The sequence below is a fragment of the Python bivittatus genome, unplaced genomic scaffold (genome assembly GCF_059951505.1).
Source record: "Python bivittatus isolate LINGU-HERP-01145 unplaced genomic scaffold, Pbiv_v1 ctg000020_np1212, whole genome shotgun sequence".
In the NCBI taxonomy this organism is placed as follows: Eukaryota; Metazoa; Chordata; class Lepidosauria; order Squamata; family Pythonidae; genus Python; species Python bivittatus.
In genome coordinates, this window is record NW_028277030.1 from 109093779 (window position 1) to 109120517 (window position 26739).

Consider the following 26739-nt stretch of genomic DNA (forward strand, 5'->3'; position numbering starts at 1 on the left):
TCGGGAGAAAACTTCACTGAAATGACTCGTTTCCGACTTATTTCCAAGTCCGAGCATTTGGAATAACAACTACTACAGATCGGTATATCAGGAAGACAATACACGGACCTGGAAGGAAGTTTGAAACTGTATCTCTGACATCCTTTAAATAATTGAGCTCCCTCCCCTGTCTTGAGAAAATAGAAGTTACACACTTTCCAGGGCAGTTTAATGCCGTTATCCTGGAGTAAAGCCCTTTGCAACCTCCTCCAGGAAATTTTATTTTTAGTAAATTGGTATAATATGGTCCCACTGATGTCTCAAACAGTTCTAATTCGGAAGTGCTGCAGTTTCTCCCATAGAAGTCAATACATCAACCTATGGTTCTCCACAGTAGCATTTGCCCAGACATACCTTGAGGACTGACAAGTGAATTCATAAAAAAATGGACAGGGTGCCATTGTAACTTTTAATAACCTAAAATAAATATGCAGTAAGGTAACCATGTCCAATTACAAATACTTCAATTCATTGCCTGGTTTCTGAGTGATTATTAGTAATCAGAATTATATTTTAAGACATGATGGTATTTTCCTATAAAAGGTTTGCTGCAGGTGGAGCAAACAACTGTCTGGTCTGCTGAATTCCTCCCACCTTTTTCTAGCAGAAGAAAAATGCCCAAAGCTCTTGCCTTTAATGGCTGCATCTTAGCCATCAACACACACCATATGTAGATGTCCCATTGGTTCTAATGGGATTATGCAAACATGCTCACTTGACTTCAAGCTGATTTAAACCAGATGGATTGGGAAGACATACTGCTGGAGTTAATGGGCCATGCAGCTGAAAAGATAAACTTCCATCCTAATCTTAACTCTGTGGAAAGTAAAGTTGCCCTGCAAATAATGAGACTTACTCCCTGTAATAAGTGCATCTTTGATTTGGGACTCCATCCAACGCATATGTCTTGAATTTAGGGTCTGCCAAGTAACATGCTTAGGTTTTTATTGTATGTCTGCTAAAAACTGTACTCTCTATGAAGCTATTATTCTAGTCTGACTACAAAGCCTTTGAAGGGCATTTTGTGAGGTTTCAAATGAACTAAGGGGGTCCCTTCAGCTCCTACCTTACAGAGTAGACTAGAGTCCTCATGGCATGGTTTCAGACGGTGACATCAGTAAGCCCAACAGGCTTACTGAATCCAACCCATATGAAAAACTTATGCTGCAGTTCTTAGACCCCCAGGAGTAAGTCCAACCGAGGACATTACAGTTTATCTCTTGAGCTAAGTGCATGGAACTTTGCAATTAAAAGTGGTGTAGATTGTCAATAAAAATATTACTGAAGTAGTTGGGCCAAGTCTATGCTAGGACCCAGTGGATTTTATAATGTGACCTCTGCTTGTGGTATTTGCCTGGGGAGGAAAACTGCACTAAAGTTACGGCTGCTGTCTTATGAGATAGGAAATGACAACAGCGAATACAACCTTCAAACAGATCCACAGAGCAGGCATTCCCGAAAGGCTGGCACCTAGTCCTAAATGTAATTTTCCCCTGTAACAAATTCTCATTTAAATACACCTTTATTGATTTAAGATACCTTAACCCCCAATATGACCCCTCCCAGACTACTAACTTCAACCTTCTCTCCCGGGCATAAACAGAGGAGGGAAGTTGCACATACTTGAAAGTTTACTTTCTTAACCTGTAATTTTTTTATTTTCAAGCTGACCACCTTTCAAATGGACATGTTACCTGAAGATAAATCCCTACTGATTTCTGTCCTTCTATAAATGGAAGCAATTCTGAATTAGAGGCTAAGGAGCATTTAGCATTTTTGGTGAGATCTGTTTTTCCAAAAAGGGGTTTAGGCCTCAGTGAAACCCAACTTATTTGCCATTTGGGCCTTAACACCAGGAGGAAATGGCTAAAACAAACTGAGCAGAGTCAAATCAAGGAATGTGCCTCACTTCCCATTACTTTCAGCTGGGCTCTTAACTTACAAATCCCATTTAATTCAAAGGGACACAAGTGACTCTTCCAATCCAAATATGGAACAATGTTGTGTACAGGAAATCAGAAGAACATACTTCCAGTAAAATGAAGAGCCCACACTAGATATCTTACCCTGCAGGAAGACCCACAGACTTCAGTAGGACTTCTCTGCATATGGCCGGGAAGTAAGGAGCCCTGAGATGCAACTCTTAGTACGTTAGGCTGGGAGGGTGGACTTCAAGTAGCTAGCATCAGCCTTTCCCAATGGAAGACTTCTGTAGAACAAGAGGGTTGTATGTACACAACATGCTTAATGGAGACAGTTACTGACGCAAAGGCTGCATTTCCTTATGTTAAACCCAATGTTTCAACATTCACTAGGAGTGGGGCAGGGGCTTAGCTTATTGTGAGAACTCAGCACCTTTATTTAGTTTTAATTCAATCTTTATTGTACAAACCCAGAAAACGGATGGATTCAGTTACAGGTTAAGTGGGCTACCTGAATGCAGGCACAGGAAAGAGTCCCAGGGAATCTGATTCTGGCCTCCTATATACCTCCACTTGCACAAACCAGTTCTGTAGCTATAGGTATCCTGCTCTTAAACACACGGACTGAAAACTAAATCCCCATGAAAACACTATCAATGTGTAATCCCAACTGAATGAGTGAAGGGGCTAACACTAAACAAATCAGTGCCCTCCAGATGTTATAGAATGACAATTCCATCATCTCAATGGCCATGTCATTGGGGTGTCCTCCCAGACTGAAATGTCACCATTCAGGAACAAAAAGAAAAAATCAAGATCTTACAAAGACGTATTTTCCATAGGGCTTACTTGCACATAACTCTGAAAAATTAATACCTTTACTTACATATCCACTTTGGCTGATTCCCCCAACACAAGAGATTGAACTGAGATGTGAATAGTGTTGCTTAGCATATTGTTGCTTTGGCCTGCTGTGCATCATGTTAAATCATAGTATGGTTTATTCTGTTGGCCAAAGGATGTCACATGGCTCTGGGATCAGGGTTAAGCTTTGTGTAGGAACTCAGCCATAAATCACATAACAGACAGAAGTAAATCCCATTTAAGGGGCTTACTCCTGAGCAAATGTGGGTATAGGATTGAAGCCCAAGCACAGAAACTTATGCACATGCTTCGGCAGAAGCAAATGTTCTAGAACATGGTGTAAGACCACAACCTCTGTGTGCCTTGAGTTGCCACCAACCCCAGGTAATAAGCGAAGTGCCAGGATTTGTCTTAACACTGAAATTACATTTAATATGGGAAATGCCTCCGTATTTCAGCAACCATGCAGGCTGGGAATTATTGTTTTTTCAAGTATTTCCTTTCTTCAGATCTGTTATCAGGCATTCCAATTTCTGCTGAAGTTTTGCAGATTTTTTTCTTCCCATCCCATTTCTATCCTTGCTGTTCTTCTCCACCAGTACTGCTTGTACTGTATGGGAGATGGTAAGGAGTTAGGAAGTGGTAGGAATAAGAATTCTACTTTATATTGTTATACTTGTTTTGTGCATTATTATGCCCATACAGAGAGACCCACTTCTGCTGAAAGCACATGGAATCGGATGGGAAACTACCTGTTGCCTGACCCATAACAATCCTGAACTATGAAGTACATTCAACTTATTTTAATGGTGTACATACTCAGAGGGCTTGCAACCCAATCCTGAGGCACCTACTGAGGAGTTCCAACAAATTACAGAGTAGAATTTCTATCCGTTCTATCCTTGGCCTGATGCCAGATGACAAGTAGACAATCAAGGCTACATCCAGCAGAAGCAAATTGATTCATTTGGGCTGGATTAAAGGAGCAGGAACTTGTGGCCCTCTAGGTATTGTCAGATGACCACCTTTAATTTTTAACCATTGTGATTGGAGGACCATAAATTCTCCTCCCTAGATTAGACAAATTCAAGGACAGTAAGTTGAGGTGTGATTAATAATGAGAGGAATCTGTCAATTTGTCATTGTCATATTCGTTCTTCTGTCCATTTAGAATAGAAGGGTCCATGTCGAATGGCAACATACCTTTTAACGTAAGTGAGGGTAAATAATAGCTAGCACCGTCTCACTTTGAGCTGCAATTGGAGGTCAACCATTGAACTTCTGACCCTTAGTCCAAGCTTCTAAATTTTGCACCTTCTTTTTTTCCTTTTGAGAAAACTGTCCTAAATCTTTCATATCTTGGGATTCTCAGGAATAACTGTGATCTACCTCAGCAGCAGTGCTTCCTGAAATACAGTGGTGGCATTAATTTATATATACATGTGACATGATGAAGCAGAGATTCATCCTAAACTGCTTAATGAAACAGTTCTGTGATCCAGTTCTGTAAATGGTATGCGTCTATGAAAGATTTGGGCTTTCTAAGTAGCAAGCTGGGATTTCAAAAGAACATTATGATCCAAGACAGTATTTAGACAAATTACAGTGGTATAATTCTTATAGATATGACAGGAAAGGGTTTTGGTTTAAAAGAAAAATCAAAGGTTAGAATTCCAGATTAAGTCCCCTGAGTTTTAATAGTTGTTAGTCTATAGATCCATAGGTTCCTGGGATCCCTGAATTCAATTTTTGCTCTATAGCAGGGGTGCAAAACGTCTGGGCCAGAGATTGCATGCCTTCTGCCAACACCTTTAATGGCCCCTGGCACACTTCCCAGAGGGGGTGAAGGCTACAATTTATCATGTGTGTGTGTGTGTTGAATTTTGGGGTCTGTGGAAGATTTAAGGGGCAAAATGGGTGCCTTAAATCTTGCAGATGTTTAAGGAGCCCATTTTACCTGTTAACACTTCTGAGACCCTTTCCCAGAATGGGCTGTTGGCCTGCTCAGTTTTGGAATCTTCAACATGCCATGCAAAGCCTGGTGCAGCCCTTAAACCAGTACATCCCTTTCTGTGTCATAGGTTGCATCCTGTGCATATCACATACTAGGCAGCTGCTTTTCCAGAGACCCTCAGAACATATCACTAAAGAATACAATATTCCATATGGCCCATCTTTCATTTATCTATTAGATCAACCTATTTCCAGTGACTTGCAAAAGCCATTCACAAGTTTCTTTCATAATATTCAGTCTGATCTTTACATCTGCTAGAATTATTGGCAAAAGTGGAAATAAAATCAGCATAGCAGGTTACATACAGATTGCATAGTGCATTTATGGCATTCTGCTTATTTTGTGGTCCTGTTTATTATATCCATAGGTAGCAACTTCAGTGTGTATCTAGCCTTTTCTTATTGTAAAAATTTCCTTTGTTGTGCATATATCTATCCCTTAATTGTATTCCTCTATTTTAGCATGAAAGGGCTGAGCTATAATCCATCAAAGATGAATTCTGTTTTCTGAGGCTTGAACACAGCGAAAGGTTTTTATCTTCACCAATGCAAAAAAGTCTGTGTTACCACCTGGCAACTGTTTTGTAAATTACCACTGCCAATGAAAGAATTAAAACTACTTTCTGGCACTTTCCCCTTTACCCTGTTGTTTACTGTTATTGATGTCCCACCATGAGTTTTTTATATTTACAGATTCAGGAAAGCTCAATCTGTAATAAATCTGCTAACTTTTAAGGTATAACATTCTTCTCAAATTCAGCTGCCTCACTAAGTTGGACATTGTTAAAGAAATGATAGAGGATAAATTAAAAAGCAGAGAATCAGTTTTGCCCTATCATTCTCTTATTCCTCAGATCCAATTTCTTCCTAAATACAGAATTTCCTTGTTTGTAATGCTGTTTCTTTGCTTTTCAGATAAATGTGCAGAAGGAGAAAAATGCTTGGAGGGGAAGGAACTTTATGCTATGTGCTTTATTACCAACTAAGTTTCAAATAATTGGGATTGGAATTGCATTTCTCTCTTAATTTCCAGTTTAAGTTACAGTCTGACTTTCCTGAAGAACCCAGCAATGGAGAGCATGAATTACTTGTGGAGGGGAACTGCCTTTTCTGGCTTTGACTATTTTGAAATTAACTTTTCCCCTATTCAAAGCATTTTTAAGTAATAGACATGAACATGCCTGGACCCTTGACCAAATAACAATATAATTATGTAGATGTTCTTTCCAAAGTATACCAAAGTAGGTGGAACCCAATCCTATGCATCTAGAAATAAATTTCACAGAGTTCCATTGGATACCAGGCTGACCAGTCATTTAACCTGTGACAGACCCTCCCTTCCAAAAGCGGGCTGTTAAAATGAACGTGCAAGGACCCAGCCATTGCTTGGAAACCATCCCTGAGTGTCGACCTCCATGAAATGAATCTGCATTTCCCCCACATGTTGGCATTCTACCTTTCCTTCCTGCAAGGCTACTGACAGCCACATCAAAAGACCGGCTGCCTGGAAATTGGAGGACAACCAATTAGGGCAGGTTGAAGTGATTCACTTCTGAATTGTATTTGGTGGATTGTTTTTAAATGCTGTTGCTTATCACCAAGCCATTAATTTTACCATAGAAACTAAAGGCGGGAGCCCAATACGAGGTCCCTTGCTTTTTAATAAATAGAAAGGGAAGTTTAGAATCCTGCAAAGGGAAGGAGCTGCCTTCCTATCCTACCAACCTTGGATTTCTTAGTTCAGAAAAAAGTTTGGAACAAACTTTGCCTGCCCTTATTTTTCTTCAAAGTAGTAATGACACACCATCTTACGTGGAACACAATTGTTGGCTTGGAGATGTGGGGAGAAGATGAATCGATGCTCAGGTGGGGCAGGTAAGGATAGGATCACTGGGGCAACTACGCTACTTTTGCCAGGAACAAAAATACCCGTTAAAATGTAAGAAACCCTTTATTTACAGTCTACTTTTCTCCATCTCCCTCCATGTCTGTTGTCTCTCCCGGCGCTTCCTTTCACGGCCAGAGAATACGAGGCGACCATTTGCCAACGGGTCGGGTGGGCAGGGCTACTTCTTGCCGCGAGCGGGCGAGGGAGCCAGAGTAGGATCGAGAGCTGCAGAAGCCGACCTTTTCCTTGGCCTTTGCTGAACTCCTCGAACCAGACACCTTCGCGTCCAGGCGCGCCGGGGGACTCTCCGCCGTGAAAGCGCCCAACTGCCCTCCCCGCCTACCTGAATGGACCTGGTCCGGGGCGCGCCGTCTGGAGGCCTGCAGGATCGCCCTCCGGGCCGCCCCATCTCTTTTGGGGAGGAGCCCCGCACTCTCCACAACAGATGCAGGGCCCTGATCCCATCGGTAAGGAGAGACTGGCAGCCCAGCTCCACCCGCTGTTCAAAGTCAATTCCCGCGGAACCCATTCCGGAGCGCTCCGCCCACACCAGGGGTTAGTATCCCGCATCCAGAGGCCTCTGCTGGGCCGAGCCCTCGGAGCTGGGACTCTTGTCAGCTTCCCAGCTTGGCTGAGGGGAGGCCATCACGGAGAGTCCCGCAGGCAAAATGAGGACTCGGGGCACCGCAGAGGCTCTCGGCCTTGCTCCAGGCCTGGGAGAGGAGGCGACGGCTCGGCGTGGGCTGCGGTCTCCGAGCCCGCGGATGGGTGCAGGTCCGAGCTGTGTCGCTGCATGGCCTGACCGGGGGCGGCTCCCGGCTCAGTCCGTTCCGCGTCGCTGCCGAGCTCCAGATCCAGGGATTCGGCCTCGCTGCTGTCACTCTCGCCTTCCGAGCGGCTCGGGCTGCGCTCGAGCTCACCTTCGCCCGTCGGCCCGGGCCCCAGAGCCGCCCCAGCCGCAGCCACCTTCTCCGCCGGCTCCTTCTCTTTGTCTTTCTGCGCCTGCGCCTCTTTGGAGTGCCTCCACTTCATGCGCCGGTTCTGGAACCAGACTTTCACCTGCAGGCAATACAGAACAGAGGACGGGGCTCGAAATTAACTCGGGCTGGACCGGGATTTTCTCCACTCTGTAGTGGTTCCCCTCCCTGGTCTGCGATAATGCACTTTTAAAAAAGTAAAATATTCTAGTCCTCATGGATATAGAAATAAATGCATAATGCAATAATAATTAATATTTGGAGCGTATGCTTCGGAAGGATCATGTCTGTGTGTGATGTTAGTTTTAATCTCCTTTAAAATAAAAAATTAGAGCCGTTTTCTCAATCACCCAACCATCGCTGTGCCGAGATAACTATAGTGAGGACAGGCTTTATATCCCTTCAAGGATGGGGGCGGGGGGCGCTTAGGAGTGGGAGAAGGAGGAAGAGCGCGCTGTTGGTGCTTTTGGTAAGGGAGAGAAACGTTCACAATTGTCTGGGCGGCTCATGACGCTTGGGGAGCCTGGCCTTCAGGTTCAGTAAGTTTGGTGTAGTGGTTAAGGCACCAGGGCACCTTTCCGGACACAACCTGGAGGGTGGACTCGCTTTGCTGGGTCACCTCGCTTTAATTAGCCACGCAACCGTTCGGACCCCAGAGAGAGAGGGGGGCTCCAAAGTTTGATTCAGAATTTAAAGGTGGGTATATGCCCCCCTTTTTCATGCAAGGTAATAAAAGGAATCGGCTAAACCCGAATCCGAAGCGCTGGTTCACTATTTTGGCTTTGCTCGCACATTCTCGTTTACCGAGTCAGTGACATTAATGGACAAAAAAAGGCAGAGGAGAGGAAAAGGAAAATGCCTAGGATGTTCTCAAAAAAAGGTAGGTGTGTATCAAGGGGGAAGGGAAATTGCTGACCTGGGACTCCCACGGTTTCCCTTGCCACCATAAGTACATAATCTGTAAATTCTTAATCCTGCTGTTTCTAAGAGTGAGCCCCAGGCTCTTCCTGCAGAAATATTTGCAGGTAAAGTCACTGGAAATGGAGGAGGATGTGGAGGGGAGGGGAGTCTGGAAGAGATCCCCTCAACAGCTAATCCACCTCAAATTTTCGCTTCCTAGCAAAATTGAGTTCCTAAAAACTTTCAGAAAAAAGAAAGAGAAGAATCGGATCTTCCTTCACTCTCCTGCTACTTCTCTATTTAGTACTGTACAGCAAAATTAGATAAATTCTTTAATTTGTTCCAGAGGCTGCCACAAAATAGTGTATATCCTTCTGCATTTTAGACATTAAGATTACAAAATCGGTCAATCTGCCTAGTTCTCCTTTCATCCCATGTGTATGTTTTGTTAAAATCTGGGTGGTCTACAGGTGATGGAGGCTGGAGTGTTAGTCAAGTAGTCCAGGTTTTTTATTCTGGCAACTAACAGGGAATCCCCCTCAGTCTGTTTTTCTCTAGCGCTGGAGTTCCTTTCCTTCCAACAGGGAGGATCAAGTATATGTAAGCTGGAGGAACTTCCGAAGAAGAAGGGGGGGAGTATATTATGCAGATAACAGCTTGTCGCATTATACCTAGACAAATGCAAGACCTATAGTTATATCAAACATTTTTAAAATAACATTCAAACATTTAAAAACAAAATAACAATGATATTGCTTATGAATCTGCCTTTATGGCTGTCCTGTCACTTCCCTCGCTGCATTTGTATTTGTATTTTATTTGTTAATATAGAAAAATTATCCGTGATGATGATTTTAAGAGATGCCACCCTGACCGTAAATGTGCATATGTAGTTTGGTAACAGATGGCAACACTGATTCCAAAACAAAAGGAGAGATCAGGTTAAAGTCGTTGACTTGGTTTTCAAAGGAAGAGGTTAAGGCTACCTATGTCCATTTACTGAGGAGTAAATCCCACTGAACTCAGTGAACTTACTTCTCGGAAGACATTTATAGAATTGCACAATTTAAAAAAATCCCAATGAGTTCAGGAAAATTAAAATAGTGTGTCTGCTTACCCATAGTTCTTTTACAAATACAGTAAAGTGTGTGTGTATGTCCAAAGAAGAGGTACTAAAATAAATAAAAAATATAGCATATTTTCTGTAATTATATGCTATTTCATAAAATATTATTCTACTATCAAGAAAGTTTTCCACTCCTGCTCCACCTTTTCTTTATTGGAACCTCCAATATCCACCACCATTGATTAGCCTGACTGGGGCTGCTGGGAACTATAGTTCAGCCAGCCATTTCTAGAAGCTCACAGACTCCTCATGTCTATGATACGGTACAATTCCTCCGGATGAGAAATCAAGGTTTGTATAGTGAGAACATCTCTTTCTTTTCTCTGAATAAGGGAAGTCTTTTGAATCTTCACGGCTGCCAGGAGGACAATTTGGCAATTTCTCACAGTTGGTAATTTCCTACAGTTTCTCCACTTTTCGCATTAGTTAGGGAAAGCACCGGGGAGTTTTTCCTTCCTGTCTTTAGCCCACACTCGCCCAGAAAGGGCGCTTGTGAACATGAAGAAAGCAAGGAACCCTTCTCACCCCAACGCTACGCTATGGAAGACCAGACCTAGTGCACTGGGCAGGGAGGGAGAAAACGTGCATTTGTCCAATTTCTCCCACCGTCTCCTCTCCCCTTTCCTTACGCTTCCTTCCAGGATTCCAACAGAAGAAAATATATGTAGCTCACGGTTGAACCCTGGAGTCAGCTCCACAGGATTAGGCTGGAGTCAACAGCATCCCTATTTTCGGTTCCCCTCCCAGCCCGTGGTCCCTTCTTTCTTGCTGGCATTTCCCGCTAGCGGCCAAAATAAACACTTTGGCTGTAATGACAGAGCAATCTCGGGCTTAGTTTATGATCCTGCTAGAATTGTGTATATTTACTGCCTTGCCTTGTACTGTAGAAACAAATTGCTTGCATTGCACCCAGAGGTTTCCCTATGGGGGGGGGGGGAGACACAGGGGCAGTCGAGTTGTTCTTTTCTGCCCTGCAGCTGCCTCTCCCACGTGCAAAACACCCTCCACTTAAACCAACTTCTACCAGCAAAATCTACCCAGTCTAACAGCTTATTTAATTAACCTATATTTTCAGCTCCCCAATACTCCACAAAGGAGCCAGGTTACACAACACTCCATCACGTACACACTTCCAGACATACAAAATCTAATCGAGGTTAAAATTAACTAGTTTTAACATGCTAGCTAATACAGCTGCTTGATTTGTAAGGGATGTGGTTAAGACTGTTGTGTGAACATACACTTTGTTCAGTAAGGGCACGCAGACTGGACTGCAGCCTTAGATGGCAAGTTTGGGAGGTTGAGTTTCAGCTTTTTCAAATATGGACAAAGACGTTAACCGGGCATATAAGACCCCCATTTTATAACCAGTTTCCTGAATTCAAGCATCACCCAAGAGGCTTAACCAAGTCAGGCAAAATCTCAGGGGCTGCATTCACATAACATGCTATACTTGATTAAATATTGTTTATGCCTTGCTCTGCTGTGCAAACGTGGCCCGATGGTTTAGCTGATGGCTCTGTGTGTTTCGCCAACCGAGCTGGGTTAATGTTATGGCTGTGAGGCTGTTGTGTGAATCCCACCAGAGGGAGTTACTTTGGAATAAGCCGAGGAATAATGAAAACACTTTCAGTAATATACTAGAACCACTCTGTGAGATAAGTTCCTCCTCGGGAAACATTTGTATGCCCAGTGGGTAAGAAATCAGGATACCACAAGACACTTGTGCTCTGTGTGTCTGTGTGTCTGTGTGTGTGTGTATTGCACATGAGAGATGAAGTGGGTGAGTCTATTTGTTGCCTATTACATACAGAGGTATGTGGGTTTTATTTCTTTGTTAAGAGGAGAGGGAGATTTCCTTTGCTTTTTTAAAAAAATAGCCTATAAACTTTAACAAGTAACAGCCTGAGCAAGAATAGGATTTGTAATAGATGTTCTAGCAGAGACTCAGCTAAATGCTCAATGGGGATTGGGGCTACGGATAAATTAGTCAAACTGTTGTTGTTGTTTTTAAATGCTTACTTGCGCATCTGTGAGCCCCAACATGGCGGCCAATTGTTTTCTGTCCGGTTTGGTGACATATTTCTGGATTTCAAAGCGTTTCTCCAATCCTTTTCTTTGGAGATTAGAAAAAACCGCTCGGGACCACGAGCGTTTCCGTTTGTAGGTCTGAGGCAGCGTGTCTTTCGTAAGCACCGCATACGGACCTGGAGGGTTGAACAAAAGAAGAGGAAGAGAGAGGCGTTTAAGGGCTGATCGTGAGCGGATAAAAGTCGAATCCCAGCCGCCCCCGCCTGCAGGAAAGCGCGTTCAAGGGGGCTAACTTTCCAAGAAACTCTCCAGTAGGAGCCGGCTGCTAAGAATAGCTCCGTTCCTGTAGTCAAGGACCACTAATCCTGTCTTTTAGTGGTTGCAAAAGAACCCTGCGCTGCTGCGGCCGCTGCTGTGCCTGAAATAACGCCGCCCGCCCCTGCAAGTCCTCCTCCTTTCTTTGGATCCTCTTATGCTCCTGCGTCTCTAGCCTGTGTAACTCCCCTCCAAGGATTCCCGGGCGTTGATTCTCCTTGAAAGTGAGCGCCCTACTACCCTCGATTTCCCAGACGTGCTAGATTTCGTGGCCGTGTTAACAATCCGAGGCTTCCATAGCAACAGCCCAGAGAGGGTGTCAGCTAAGTCAGGCGCAAAGAAACGGAGTCTTTCGTTCGCTCCTTCTTTCCCACCTATGATTAAGGTTGAGCGTCTTTTTGCTTGTCAAAGGGGCCATCCATAATCAGGATCCGTTTGTATGGAAGTAAGTTCTGCTGAAACAAATAATGTGCTTAGGATCCGGTGCTGAGGATCCTAATTGCAAGCGCCGCGCCTTCCATAGGCTTACTTTGAAGTAATACCCATGATCCTTATTCCAAGAGAAAAAGTGGGTAAGAAAGGAACCCTTGAAAAAACTGATCTACCTTCCCCAACCGGGTGCCCTCCAAAGGGACTAAATTCCAGCCAGGAAAAGTGCCACATTGTCTGGGAATGATGGGAACACCAGAAGGTTACCAGGTTCACTCTCACTTTGGGAGTGGCAGAGAGGGATTGATCCGTGCCCAGGATGAGTTTTTATACCTGGAAAAGTGTCTTGAAACTGGTGTTGAACGGAATTCCTTGGGGTTGTATTTAAGGGTCCCAGGACCCCGGAGGTCTCGTTAATGGGTTCTAGAGGCGTGAAGAACTGGCCGGCCGGAGACTGTAAGGTGGGGACATGAACCCCGCTTGGGCGGCTGGCGGTTAATAAAGAGGTCAGATCTGTGGGCACAGGAACAAGGAGAGCTCTGTTACAAGGTGAGCAGAACGGCGCAGGTCCTCAAGCGAACCACAGCAGCCCGACCCCCTCTAGCCCACTTCTGGCAAACCCTGGTAGCCTGAAGGGAGAGGGGACGCTCTGAGGCCTTGTGCAACGGCATGGAGGCCTCCTCGGACCTGAAGCTGACAAGCTCCTCCACACACTAACGCCACCGCAAGGATCATAGCATGTGCTCCTCATCCAAGACCAAAACCAAACTCAGAAACCAGTCCAACTCCATTCCAGGAAGGCTGAAATCCTACACCCTCATAACTTGGGAGTTCGCCCTGTTGAAATCAATGGGAATGGGATCCTGTTCTGAGTAATCCTGGCTCCGCAGCCTTCACTCCTCAGGTGGCAAGGTAGGCCCAAACAGGGGAGAACCTCTCAGACAACCTCTCCAGCTGCCTCTTTTGGCCTTAGATGCCACATGTCAGACACCGGATGGATGGTCGTAGGGGCATTTACTTCCCAGTTACACTTCCCAGTTAATGAAGCCATTTGTATCGCAGTGGCGAGGACCTGGTTTGGGTAACTCTCCCCCACTCCAAGGATAGGTGGAGGGAAGGGGAGAAACAAAGGAAGATTGAAGGGGTCAAACCCTGCATTATTTCAGGGAGGGTAGCCAATGTAAGGTATTTCTACAGCCAATGACCTCTAGAGCTTAAGCTGCTCTTCTTCCTTTTTACAAATGCGAAATAGCCACATTGAGAGTAAAAGGGCAATTCATGTTTCTAACATACCTTTAGACCATTCTTCCTTGCTTGACCCAGTACCTTCTTCAACCAAACACCTCTAAATTTGCATGCAAAGGGACCAACAGACTGATTTATTTGGTAGGTAAGAACAACCACCGGGCCCATGGGAGCTCAGCAACAGGTACAAGGGACTGGCTTTCGCCATGTGGAGGCTCAGGCCCTCCACCCCGAAAATCCAAACTCAGTTTTTTTGGCAGAAAGGGGCTTTGATGTGATCTTACAAGTAAATTACATCTATCTATCTATCTATCTATCTATCTATCTATCTATCTATCTATCTCCTGGTAAATAAAGCTTTCTTGGGCAGTTATTTAACATTAAGTGCAATCAGAGATTGTTTTCCTTTGAGTCATAAATTTGCTCACCATAGGCAATAACGGGGTGACTTTGCTCACTGAGAGAGATTGGTTGCTCCCACTTCCAATGCGCAGATTAATAAATTCATTAATTAATGGTGGGCAGTGCAAAGCTACAAATGCTTACTCAGAAGTAAACCCCATTTACTTGAAGGAGGACTAACTCCCAACTTTGGGGTCAGACAACAAGCCTACATGTAAGGACAATTCAGACACACTGACCGTAGAGGAAAGCCACTCAAGTAGTTCAGAATCACAATGTCCAAATCAACGGGATTTACTTCCAAGTAAATACATTCTGGATGGAGACTCTGGCCTGAATATCTTCCAAAGATTTCTGAATCTTTAAGCAATCCAGTTGCTCAACTGTTTGTTCCATTGAGCAACAACAGAAATATCACAGCCGTGTTGGGTTCCTTCCCCCAATTCTGGAAAGGGCTGATTTTTCAAATTACACTTGATTACAATCAGAGGTGTGTTTTTTCCACTTAATCTAAAGGTTTGGCCATTAATAAGTGAAGGAAGATTAGAAAAACGGGCCCTTCTGTAAACTCTTTTCCCCACTTCAACCCACCCTCCCTGCGGGTCGTAAGAATCTGCAACTTCATAGCAGGACTGCACAGGGACGATCTGCCAGTTGAACTGGGAAAGTTATATATAATCAGCCTTCAAATAAAGAGAGAGCACGGTCCATCGAAAGAACCGGAGGGGTTCGCCTATTCCGCTCAGACTCCAAGGAAAGGAGCGCTGCTTCTCTGTCTATACCCACAACACACACACACACACACACACACAGAGAGAGAGAGAGAGAGAGAGAGAGAGAATCCACATACAGTTTAACAGAACAGTTCTCTAGGAGGGAGGGGAAAGCAAAAAGCCAACCTCTCAGCGTGTTGCTCTCCTTGAGTTTCGGATCGAACTCGGCAGACAAAATGCGATCAATCCCAAATTTCAAGTCTTTGCTAGAGGGAGCGGCAGCAGAGCCAGGGTGCGTCTGGCGGCTTTGCCCTCCGCCCGGGGTTCGTGCCCCTCCGCCGGAGCCCCCTGTGGGAGAGCGCTGGTGCTGAGGGTGAGAGTGGTGGTAGGTAGCCGAGAGCGGTGACAGCCTAGTGGCGAAGGCGACTGACGTGTCCGGGACCACCACGGGGGTAGGTCTGAGCGGAGAAGCGGCGGCGTGGAACTGTGCGTGGGCATGGATTCCCCCTAAATGGGAGGCCAGGTTAGCCGCGGGTCCTCCGGGCAGGCCGTCAACGGAGGCTTCTCCTGCGGCGGCGTGTAAAATATCCGCGATGCAGAAAGACGGTTTCTTGAGCCCTGAGGGATCCAAGGAAAAACAGCCGCCAGCGCCGGGGCCCGCCGGGCTACAATACGCCGCTGACCACAGACTGAAGTTGGAAGCATAGAAGGGGGCCAGTCCGGCCGTGTACATCCTGCTGGTCCGACGGCCGCCCGCTCCTCTCTCGGCTCCTTCTACTGCCCAGAGTACTACTGCCCACAGTAATTGCGCTCTGACTGACCCGCAGCCAGCCAGCAAACCAGCTAGCAGTTTATCGCCTCCTTTCCTCTGGTGAGCCTGGAGATCTCAGCGTAGAAACGTCTCTTGGCCTGGACGCATCACTGGAGGCGAAACGAGGCCACGCAGAGCTCAAGCCAGGCGCTAGGAAAGACAGTCGCGACAAACAAAATAACAAAAAAAAAAAAAAAGCCCGCGCGCGCACCCACACCCAAACACACACACACACCAGAACTCCCCTCTCTGGAAAAAGGAGGAAGAGGGGGGGAAAATGAAAAGTATCCACCCGCCCACGACCCTTCAGCAAAAGCAGCTTCCCAGATTCTCTCTCTCTTTTTTTTTAACGCGGAGAAAAAAAGCAAAAGTTTCTTCTGGGGCTTGATTGGACAGGAAGCGACCAATCAGAGAAGCAGAGGGATGGCCAAGAAAGGAAGGAAGGAAGGAAGGAAGAAGGGGGGGCAGCAAGCCACGCCTCCGCCATGCCTCAAGTTTTGCGGCAGTCCCCGACCGAGCGAAAAACGGCCTTTCGGGGATCTCCGTTCCCTGCTCTGCCTGCGGGTCTTCCTCGAAACCGCGGGCTCCTTGCTCGTTATTCTCGCCGCTCCCCTGTGTCCAAGATAGTGGCGCAGATATGCCCTGTTCGGAGCGCGCAGCTGCCTGTGCCCTTCCCGACCAGTTCCACTTAAGTGTCAGAACCAGAAAGAGGCAGCGCCAGAGGCAGCTGAGGCTTCTCTCCGGAGCCCCCAGGGAAGGAGGGAAGGAGACCTCGCAAGCTTTTAGCCTGGGCGGTGCAAAGAGTGAGCATTTCCCTTCCAAACGAATTATCAACGGACTTGGGGTGTTAAGGAGTTGAGGCGGTGTCTTGTCCTTCCATTCCTGAATGTGGAGGGGCGGGAGGAGGGAGGATGAATCTTTCGTACGGAACACCTTTCATTCTCTGATACAGCCAGGTAGGGCTGGGACCGACTAACGCCGGAAGCGTTTGAGGGTCACTGAGGGACAGAGTTGCTATTTCAGTCGACAAACTGCACCGCCGTGAGCTCGCTGAATCCGTGGCCAGGCTGTTTGGAAAGACAGTTCCTCCATCGGCCGGTGCAAACAACACATCCCGATTGTTTTATTTTGAACTGTGTTAATGGATGGCAAAGAGGCCTGATCATACAAAGATAGTTAGCACAAATAAGTCCCTGGATCTGGATTTCTTTTTCAAAAGTAGGAGGAGACTTCTGGAATCTGATTCAGCCAGAGAAGCAAGCTCTAGGGTTATGTGATAAAAATCGGGAGGGAAAGCCAGATTCCCCCAGAAATAAATCCCACGAGGTTCAAGGGTGCTTGATACCAAGTAACGAAGCTCAAGTCTAGAACATTTGTAGGTTAGATGGTGATCCACCTTCAGTTCGATCCCCTGGAATGCAATAGGTGAAAAGTAATCAGTGCTGGCCCTTTTGCCCATTCAAATAAAAGAAACTTGCAGAGGACAGTGCGCAGCTTGAAGACAAACGTGCCTTTCCTTAATGCCAATTCAATGCTCCAGCAGTATAAGATTGCTCTCCCACCCCCCGCCCCCCATGAAGACTCTCTGCAACGCAAAGTTTGCACAATTTTGTACAGGTAGCCTAAATTATTGCCTTTGGGTTTTAGATCTTTTTTTTAATTATTTTTTCTCCCTGCAAACCCTACTGTTACTTCTTTAAAGTATCTTCATTGTAAAACCAGATTTCCGTCAAGCCGGACCATTGTCCTGTACAGAAACAGGATTGGCTACAATGGGCTGAAACAGAAATACTAGGAAAACAACATGCTTCTCTAACACGGGGACAGTGTCGAATTGATGTTAATCACAGAAGACGTTTATGATATGTTTATTTTACAAATTAGCTTCAAATCTTACAGTTCGGGACCGTTATTAAGATGTGTGGACAATGGAGGCATAAATGTTTCATCCACAACTTTTGCCCTTTCCCACCTTTATAATATTTGAATATGAACATGCTACTTCTACTTGTTAATTTCAACAAGATTTGTGCAAATGAATGCCCTAAAGCCCAGGCGGAAATAAATGACATTTGCTCAATTGAAAAAAAGACAAGATTTTATATTGAGCATATAGAGTCACAAGCATAAAGCAAGTCTTGCCTAGTCATTGTGCATTTTTAAAAAGTCCAAACATTTTGCGTTAGCTACATTGTGGCTTCTTTAAGGAACATCAGAGAGACTTAAATGTCCTTTGCAATTAGCAGTTGAATGACTGCTGAAACAATAATCAGGGAGTCATGTTTTTATTTGTTTTACAATCTTTATTAGCTGCTTCAGTCCTAACGGATTCTTTCATAAAGACGACTGAACAGCTGGGAAGAAAACACAGGAACATTGGTTACTGCAGTGGGCTTCTTCAGGGCAACCCCAAGGCAGAAGCAGCCATAGTGAAACCAACCCTTTCAAAAATCCACAACGAATATTCAGAACTCAAAAGACATCTCCTACCATTATAAATCATTCGCAGTTTGATGGTGGTGGGTTGCTATCAAATCCTTCATAATTTTGTTTGGATATTGTCATACTTTATCAAGTCAATCCTTCACCTTACAGTCCTCACTGAGAGACAATTAGAGCTCAGATTTCCATTCTTCTGAATGGGACAGAAGTCATATGGCTTAAACTCTCTAACTTCCATTTATTGTATAATTTATTGAATGGAGTTGAGATTATTTCCTGTCACGTAAGAGGCATCCTTTCCCTCTTCTTCCCTCCCTCCTCTCTCCTTCATCTCTGTTATCATTCTTAAATACACTTCAAGGCAACTGTAGGGGCACATTTCTTCACTGGGAGCAAGACCCACTGAATTCTGTGAAGAATACTTCAGAGGAAAGATGTGTAGATCAGTCTTCAGTGCGATTAAACTCTTTTCAGAATTATGCCTAGTGTTCTTTCCAGAATTACCTACAAGAAGCCATCAATTTCATTTTTCACTTTGCAGCAGTTAGTAAAAAAAAAATAAAATGCCTCAGTCATCCTTGTGACACCATAAAAACCACCTTTGTTACTGTCATATTGGCACAGTAAACTGGATAACTCTCTGAATGGTGTCCTACAGATATTCTCAAGATATTACCTTGAATAATTCTTGGAAGTCCTCTGGGTGAAACTTCAGATCCCAGAATAATTATTGAAAAAGAATATGTATTCACGTTTTCTGGAAGGAAGGAGTGGCAAGGCTTTATCTTCTGCCATTGACTAAACGAAAACCTTCTTCCAACCCACCTCATCTCGGCTCCTGGTGACTTTGGACACCTCTGTTCTATCAGTTTGACAACCAGAGGGAAGGGATTGCCGCTGCCGACTTCTGCCCATTTTCCAAAGAATTAAACTGACAATGGCAGAGGGAAGACGCTAAAAATGTATTGTTCTGGGAGAGAGAAAAGGCAAAAGTCCATCTTCCCAAATTTGGGCATAAACATAATAAAGGGAATGATTTATCAACATCTCCGTTATGACGATTTTCTAGGAATCTGAAAAGCAACCCTTGGTGAATTAGCCCGCCTCACCTCTGAAAGTTAGGCATAGGTTTGAAGGAGTTTGAGCAAGGTTAGTAATATTTACTAGGAAAGTAAATGGCCCTGAAGTCGGGGTATTTCATTCTGGTCCAGGTGGCAGAAGAACATCCAGCTGAAGCTTCAATGGACATCCCTTGATTTTAAGGGTGAATTCAGCAAATGCAGCTCTTTCTCAACGATTTCAAAACTGAGTCATTGTTTAGATCGAGGCTTAAGCCCACAGTTCATCAGAGCGCTAAGATGGGCAATTACACACACACACACACATACACACACCCCTGAAATCTGTAGGAAAACCTGCCACCCATCCAAAGGAACCCAAAGTACTTATCCCACTCCCACGACTAACGAAAACATTCGAAATCCTTAATTCACTGCTGATTTTAGAAAGCTGGTGGATTTCAGGTAACAGCTGCAGTTCAGCCCAGTTGCAAAGGTGAGAAAGACACGTTGACCGAATTCGAGAGAGCTGAACACATGAACGTATGTGGCTCAGGGGAAGAGCGCACTGGCATTGAAAGGGCGAGCACGCTGCGACCCAAATGGATGGATTTTATTTATAGTTAAATCCACTGAGGTTTACTACTCTCCAGTAAAGTGCTGGAGAGTTTTTCCCATCACATTTTTTAAAAAAAGCTTTTGAGGTGCCTGGGTGAGAGAAGACACCCTCCAACTTTCTAAGCAGATGCGCTTATGTGGCCAGCTGTGCACTCCCACGCTTGCCCCGGCTTCGGTTTCTGCTTCACAGCCCCGTTTCACTGGGTTTCCCAGAGGTGCAGAGTGGGCGGCATCTCGACTGGGAACTCCTGGGGCTCAGAGGAGCCGTGCCAACCATCTAAGCAGTGGGCGAAGTTTGAGATGTCAAATGGCAAGGGAAATGAGGTACATGGAAAGTCAAGTGGGTAGGTATTTAATTACTTAGAGCAGTAATTAATCTGCTTGGTGTGGACTGATACTATTGTTTTGTCTGGAAGGAGTCCTGCCACCCAAACAAGCGAAATTAAATGCCTTCTGAAAAGGACCGAGGAAGGGTCGAAAATACACTTTGGCTTTTCCTTTTTTTCAAAATGGGGGTTCCACATTCTAGCTTGCCAGACAAAGCTATCCCCTTGCCTTCTCTACCCAAGCCAAAATTAGATCCTTTACTCCCCGGCCACTGGTTTCCCTTTTGAATGTTTTTTAAAACCATTTTCTTGTCAGAGAAAGTGATTTGTGACTGCCCATTTTGCATTATGAAGGGGGAGGGGGGAGCCAGAGCACTTTCGGGATAAAGGAACCATCAAAAAAAAGAAAGAAAGAAATGCAGGAAGGGGGGGGGGCTCTTGATCAGCGTTTACATGTTTAAGGATATCTAAAAATAACCCATAGGAAGTCCTCTCCCAAATAAGTTACAATAAAGAGTTAGACCTAAGGGTGGGCCTCATGCCTTATGGAACAGCAAGGGAATGTTGCCCAGGTGGTTCTTCGTGGGGTGAGAACTAGATGCAGTTGTTATTTTTAAAAAGATCTCAGAGGACTCTTACAGCTCACAGTGGCCACAATCTACTGCTGTTCTCCGGAGTAGAGCAAAAAAGCAGCAACTTTCGCTCACAGAAAGATCCAATAGGAGACATTTTCCCTTTCTCGTGTAGTGCGTAACTGAACTTCTGGAATTTGCTACCACAAGCTTTAGAAGCATATATTTCTCATTCTTCCTAATGTATAAATTTTTGTAGCAAATTCATGAAAGTTGTTTCCATCTGCTGTCATTAGAGTTAAATAAAACTTCCATGTGCATCAAGAGTGTTTTTCTGGTCCTCAGATGTTGAAGATAAACAACAGAGTTGAGGTCATCCAGAAGAATCTCGACTGCCCACTGATGAAAGTAAAAGTCTGGATTAACTGGACCTTACAGACAATCCTAGGCAACTATATTCTGAAACTAAGTTCCGTTGTGCTTGTTCCTATGCATCTGATAGCTTTCTTAGTACTGTGTCCCACTGAACTTAGTAAAGCTTACTTCTGAATATCTAAAGATGGTCATCTTCTGCATCTGATTGAGCAGAGCTCTTACAATTGTTTAGAACCAACACATACACATTCATGAAAGACACAGTTTTCCTTTCTCCTGCTGGAAAGCTTTCTGGGCCCCAAATTTTGTTCACTTCCCAAGCAAAGAGTCACTTCCTCTTAAGATGGGTGGTATATAAATTTGAAATATAAATAAAAATAAATAGCACAATATACATCATCTTGGAATTAAACATCTCTAAATCCCTAGATCAGAAGTTGCCAGACTAAAATTGGGGGATCTCATATGTTTCCCCCCCAAAACCTCTTCAGACACACTAACAGATGCCAGATGCAGAATTCTGGCTAAGACAGAACATATTCTAAGCATTAAGGAATACGTGTGCCACTGAGCATATGCTGAGTGCAGAAATCTATTGTTGGTGTTAACATAAAAATCCACTCCTGTTTTTCTCCTAAGGGTTTTCTTTCAGCAATCTGGTTGAGGTGTTCAAAAGCCATTTAGTTGTTATTGTTAGACAAGTGGAAGCCAAAATTTCTGCCAATCACCCAGAACTTAAATAGATTCCAATCACTTTTCTACTACTTCTGCTCTAGACACACGTAAAGCTCATTCCTAGGCGTGGTACTCAGCATTTAAAAACCGGAGGAGAAACTATGCCATTTTGCTTGAGCAAATTGGAGGAAAGGGCGGGGTAGAAATGTAATAAATAAATGCAATCGGTGGTTTTGCGGTGGTGAATCAAGGCTGTAATTGTTGTGACATGAATGACTGTAGTGGAGAAGCAAATTGCCTGATCGGATTCTGGCATTTAGGACAGAAGGGAGGGGACAATTTGCTTTTGATGTTGACTTGTTTGTTTTTTTGGCACAAGAGTCACATTTCCCCTCAGCAAGACTAGGAGGAATCACTGTTCAACATCTTCCTTGTAGGTTGCTCCCTGTCAGTCACATCACTGCAGTGGAGCTGCCTGGTATGGGGCGGGGGGGTGGGGGGGGAGCTATAAGACAGTCCATCAAATCCCACCTCTCAAATCTCATTCTTCTGTATTGATTGCCCTCTTGGATCAACACGAAGGCCCCTCTCCTTTGGGAGTTTTTGCTTCTTACAGCAGTCCAGCAGATACTCATCTAGGAGGTTAACAAGGAGGCACAAAGACTCCCAGCATCTGGCACTCAGATCCCAGAGATTCCACTGAGCTCTCTAAGCTAAATGGATGACCACACCTGGGAAGGCATCTATTTCGGGTGTGTGTATACTTGCATGTGGGTTTACTTAATCAAATCTTAGAGACATTCATACAGTTCTTTCCAAGTTAGCATGTCTCATGGTTGATGGTATTTCCCACTATCCCAGCCCACAGGGCATAACGGCTTGAGATGTCTGAGGGTCTGGGTGCAGGGGGAGGTTGAGGAAGAGTTGAGGAAGAGATCATGGCTGGCAGGTGAGATCCAGGTAACTTCTTCCCTTGAATCAGGGCTAAAGGCAGGGTCATCCATCCGGGTTGAAACAGCGCCAAATGATCTACTCTAATATCATCTCCAGCAAACCTGACAGCTGCCAGAGGGGACTGGATTCCAACAAGCCAGGTCTTCTAATGAACGTGGAAGCAATTACACCACCAGCATAAAAGTGCAAGATTAATTTAGGATTTAAAACATTGCCTAGCCATCGCTGTTCCAATCTTCCTTCCCTTCCCTTCTCAATATTTATAGCCTGCCCCAATCCTAAGAGCCTCCGGAGTATGGCAAAATCCAAAACTGCATTGAAAACTTAGATAAATAATAGAAATACTTAAACAGGAGACATGAAAGGCGCCATTCACTTAACCGGAGAGCCGAATGCCCGCTGGAACAGCATGCCTGTTTTCCAAATACTTGTAGGTGATATATATACCCGTCTATGACAGTAATGAAGACGGGCCGCTTGTTCTCAAGACGCGCGTTTTGGACGGGCAGGAACTCCAAGACGGGGCTGTTCAAAAGCGGGTCCTTTTGGGAGTGACTCCTTTGGCTTTCAGGGGGCTCTCTTTAAAAAAAGTCAAGACGTGGATAAAAGACAGGCAGAGCTCCGATTGCACCGAGGCCGCCATCTTGACTTTTTTGACTACCCCCTGCAGCGTTATGGAACAAGCGGGAGGCTGCAGATCACTCCAATAGCTTTTTCTGCGTGCTTTAGTTATATCGTGACGTTCTTTGCCAGAAGCGGCAGCGCTTTTTGGAGTCCGTGTATTTGCTTGCTTGCTTGCTTTAAAGAATGAGAGGCCTTGGCTCCTGCTCCCACGCATGGAAGAGACGCCATCCAAAATACGAGCCAGTACTTGAAATAGTCAAAGGGATCAAGGTTTTTCATTCTGACAATAAAAGGAAGCGGTCAGAGCAGACTTCTCCCCCCCCCCGCACCCCCCGTTATTTCAGGACCGGGGATTCCCCGCGCGCCCGGCCCCTGGGCCAGGGATGCAAAGGGTGAGAACTGCAACGGCGAGTCCACGCAGCCCGCCCCGCCCCGGGGTGGGAGAAGGGGCGCTGCCTCCCTCCAGCCTTCCGAAGCCCCCTCCGGCTGCAAGCCCAGGAAGCCACGCCGCGCTCCGCGGGAGGAGCTCCTCGGCCCCGCCTGTCACGAAGAAGCCGGTCAAAGCAGGAAGGGCCCGGCTTTGCTCCGGCCTCGGGTCATCTCCTGTTTTCAATCGGCTCCGAGGCGGTTTAAATGAGCGGATGCGCCTGCCAGATTGGGCGCCCAAAATAGAAGTGCTTGAGGATTTTAGAACCCAGCAGAAATCCTTCTTTCTTCCGGAGAGAGAGAGAGAGAGAGAGAGAGAGAAAGACAGAAAAGGGGCGCGGGGGGGGGGGGACGTTTCTTACGAGCCGGAGCATTTCCCTTTCCAATATTTGTGCAACTTTATCTCGAGCGGCAAGTCGCGGGGGTGACGCAAATCCGCCCCTGCTTTTTAGCGTTGCGAAAATAAAGGCGAGGAAGCCCATTCACTGCGGCCGCGGCGAGCGCCAGTCTCGGGGGGCGATTTCCCTCTATAATCTGGCTGTCCCGAGGCGTCGCCGAAAGGCGCAGAGGAGCCGCGATTTTCTGCAAGGAGCCGCGAGGCGGAAAACGGAAAAGAAGATGGAGGGGCGAGAGTAAGGCAGCTTCAAGCCGTGCCGAAACCCAATTTGGCCGATTCGTTTTCTGCAAGGCCTCGACCGAGCGCCTTCCAGAAGGGGCTGGGGATGATGGGAGCGGTAGTCCAAGCCTCCCTGCAGCGGGGCAGCTGGGAAAAGGATGTCCATTACTCCCATTCGGGTTAGAGCATGGCGGGAAGAGAGAAAGCAACCCCGAATGTCGCCCACAGCTTTTGGAGCAGGAGAAAAGGTCGCTTCTCAAACGCCGCTCTCTTCCTCAGGCAGAAGGCCCACCACGTAGAGACTTCCACCGGCAGGCTGCCTAATTGGAGGCTACAGTATACAAGTCTGTCTTCAGTATCGTTTTATCCGTTATATTCTTTCTTTCTGTGCCTCTCTGTGGCATTTTATTCTTAACGCGCTGCTATCTTGTTTTTTTCTAATTACACTAATTTAAACCATTTTTATTCCGGCTTTCCTCTATGGAGCTTGGACTGTGCTGTCCAGTGCAGCTGCTGTTTCATCTCCAACATTTATTTCAGGTTATGACAGGGACATATTGATGCAGCATCTTCTCTACCTATCCCTCATGGGATATTCAGTGCTTTCACAAAAATTCGGAATACTTCAGGGATTAGCTTTAAGGATGCTATCCTTTCGATACAGATAATTACCACTTTCTTTCATACTTAGATGTTACTGTTAGTTGCCTTGAGTGTCCTGTGGGCAGAAAAGCAGTGTAAGGTAAAATAATAGAGATAGAAATAAATACCCCTGTGCATCATTACAGTACATATGAATCCTTCCATTGGTTTCAGCGGAGATTCATTCTTCAATACTGGTAACCCCAAAAGATTGTAGTCCTGACCCTTCATGTGCTATACTGATCTTTTCATTTGGGAATGAGTACTCTTTCCTTCCATCTGGTAGTCATCTGAATTTTGACAGCTCAAATATGGCAGCCCCAGGTCATTGTGACAGAAGGCACCAATGGTGTCTGCAGCAAACACAGTAATGAGGATGTGCACATGCTGATGTCATCATGCAAATGCGGTCTGACATATTTGCATACTTGCATCTGAGACAAGTCTGAATTCATGACATCGATTACCTTGTCACACACATTTTGTAATCCCCCTTCCCTTATCTCACCTGCGGACATCTAGGCATCTGCAGGGGGGTCGGGGGAGCAAATGAAAGCACATTATTACATCACCACACAGAGCAACAACTTGGATACTTGCACCAGACATTGGGATGTAGATTCTGAATTGCAGCATTTGTATGATGATGGCTTTGCATATGTCACTTTGGCATCATTGCTGTTCACTATGGATGTCACTGCCTTGGACTGAGTTGGAGTAAGAAAGAAGTATAATAGGTTTTACACACTTTGCAAGTGATGTTAGGTGGTATTGTCTTCACAGCCTTTCCTTACTCCAGAGCTGAGATGCTGTCCAACCACATGGAGTCCACACAAAACTATCCCAGCATGAAAACTGCTTTCTCAATTGCTGATTCCTCTATTACCTCTTTTCCCAGTCCAAGCCAGTCAGAACTTCCCTTTGAGGTCACATACAACTTGAGCTGTCCTTGGAGAGTGTCTGAATAAGGGGGAAACCATGGCCTTACCTCTGGTACAGACTTAAGTCTGCCTTACTCATAGACTGGAGATAAAATGAAAGTACTGTTATGGAAAATGGCTGAAAAGGATATTGTCAAGGCTTGCTTGGGTTATAGGTAAGTGCGAATGGGGAAAGGCTTAACAGGTTTATTTTTTTATTTATTTTTATGCCTTTGAGTCAGCTTTTGACTCTTGGCGACTGCCTAGACTAGTCCATGCAGTTTTCTTGGCAAGGTTTTTCAGAAGTGGTTTGCCATTGGCTTTTTCCTAGGACTGAGAGGAAGTGACTGGCCCAAGGTCACCCAGCTGGCTTTGTGCCTAAGGCAGGACTAGAACTCACAATCTTCCAGTTTCTAGCCTGATGCCTTAACCACTACACCAAACTGGCTGCCTATTTAATAAAATAGAAGTGTATAAAACTGCCCTCTAGACCTGCAGGTTATTACTAAATAATACGACTTACTGTAAATCATATTCTGTAAGTAAATCATATTATACACATATTATTGTAAGTCATATTATGTAAGTAAGACAATAGGCAATCGCATAGTGGGATAGCTCTCTGCAGACTCAAGGATGAGTGGAGAGCATTCAGTACAGCAGTGGGGAAAGTCCTGATGGTAACTGGGTTTCTCTCAGACAAAGGAGCATAGCAAGAGAAGGGGAAGCTGTGAAAATCCCCACAACTTGCTTCCTTACTCCCCATTAGCCAAGCTATTAGGGACAGGTGGACTGTAGTTAAGGAAGATATGGAGA

At 45.2% G+C, this 26739-nt stretch overlaps 1 protein-coding gene across 2 annotated transcripts; it reads right to left on the bottom strand.

The window, feature by feature from the left end:
• Positions 1 to 246: 246 nt before the first annotated feature.
• HLX (H2.0 like homeobox) lies at positions 247 to 15973 on the bottom strand. Of its 2 annotated transcripts, XM_088146400.1 has the most exons (4): positions 15051 to 15973; positions 12838 to 13017; positions 11752 to 11936; positions 249 to 7785 (listed from the first exon to the last, which is right to left on the bottom strand). In XM_088146400.1, exons 1-4 carry the CDS (start codon positions 15595 to 15597, stop codon positions 7372 to 7374), a joined length of 1326 nt encoding a protein of 441 aa, XP_088002526.1. In that variant the 5' UTR covers positions 15598 to 15973; the 3' UTR covers positions 249 to 7371. The 2 variants fall into 2 exon arrangements, with proteins under 2 accessions (XP_088002534.1, XP_088002526.1); XM_088146408.1 differs by lacking the exon at positions 12838 to 13017 and having other exon boundaries at positions 247 to 7785.
• Between the last annotated feature and the right edge of the window lie 10766 nt (positions 15974 to 26739).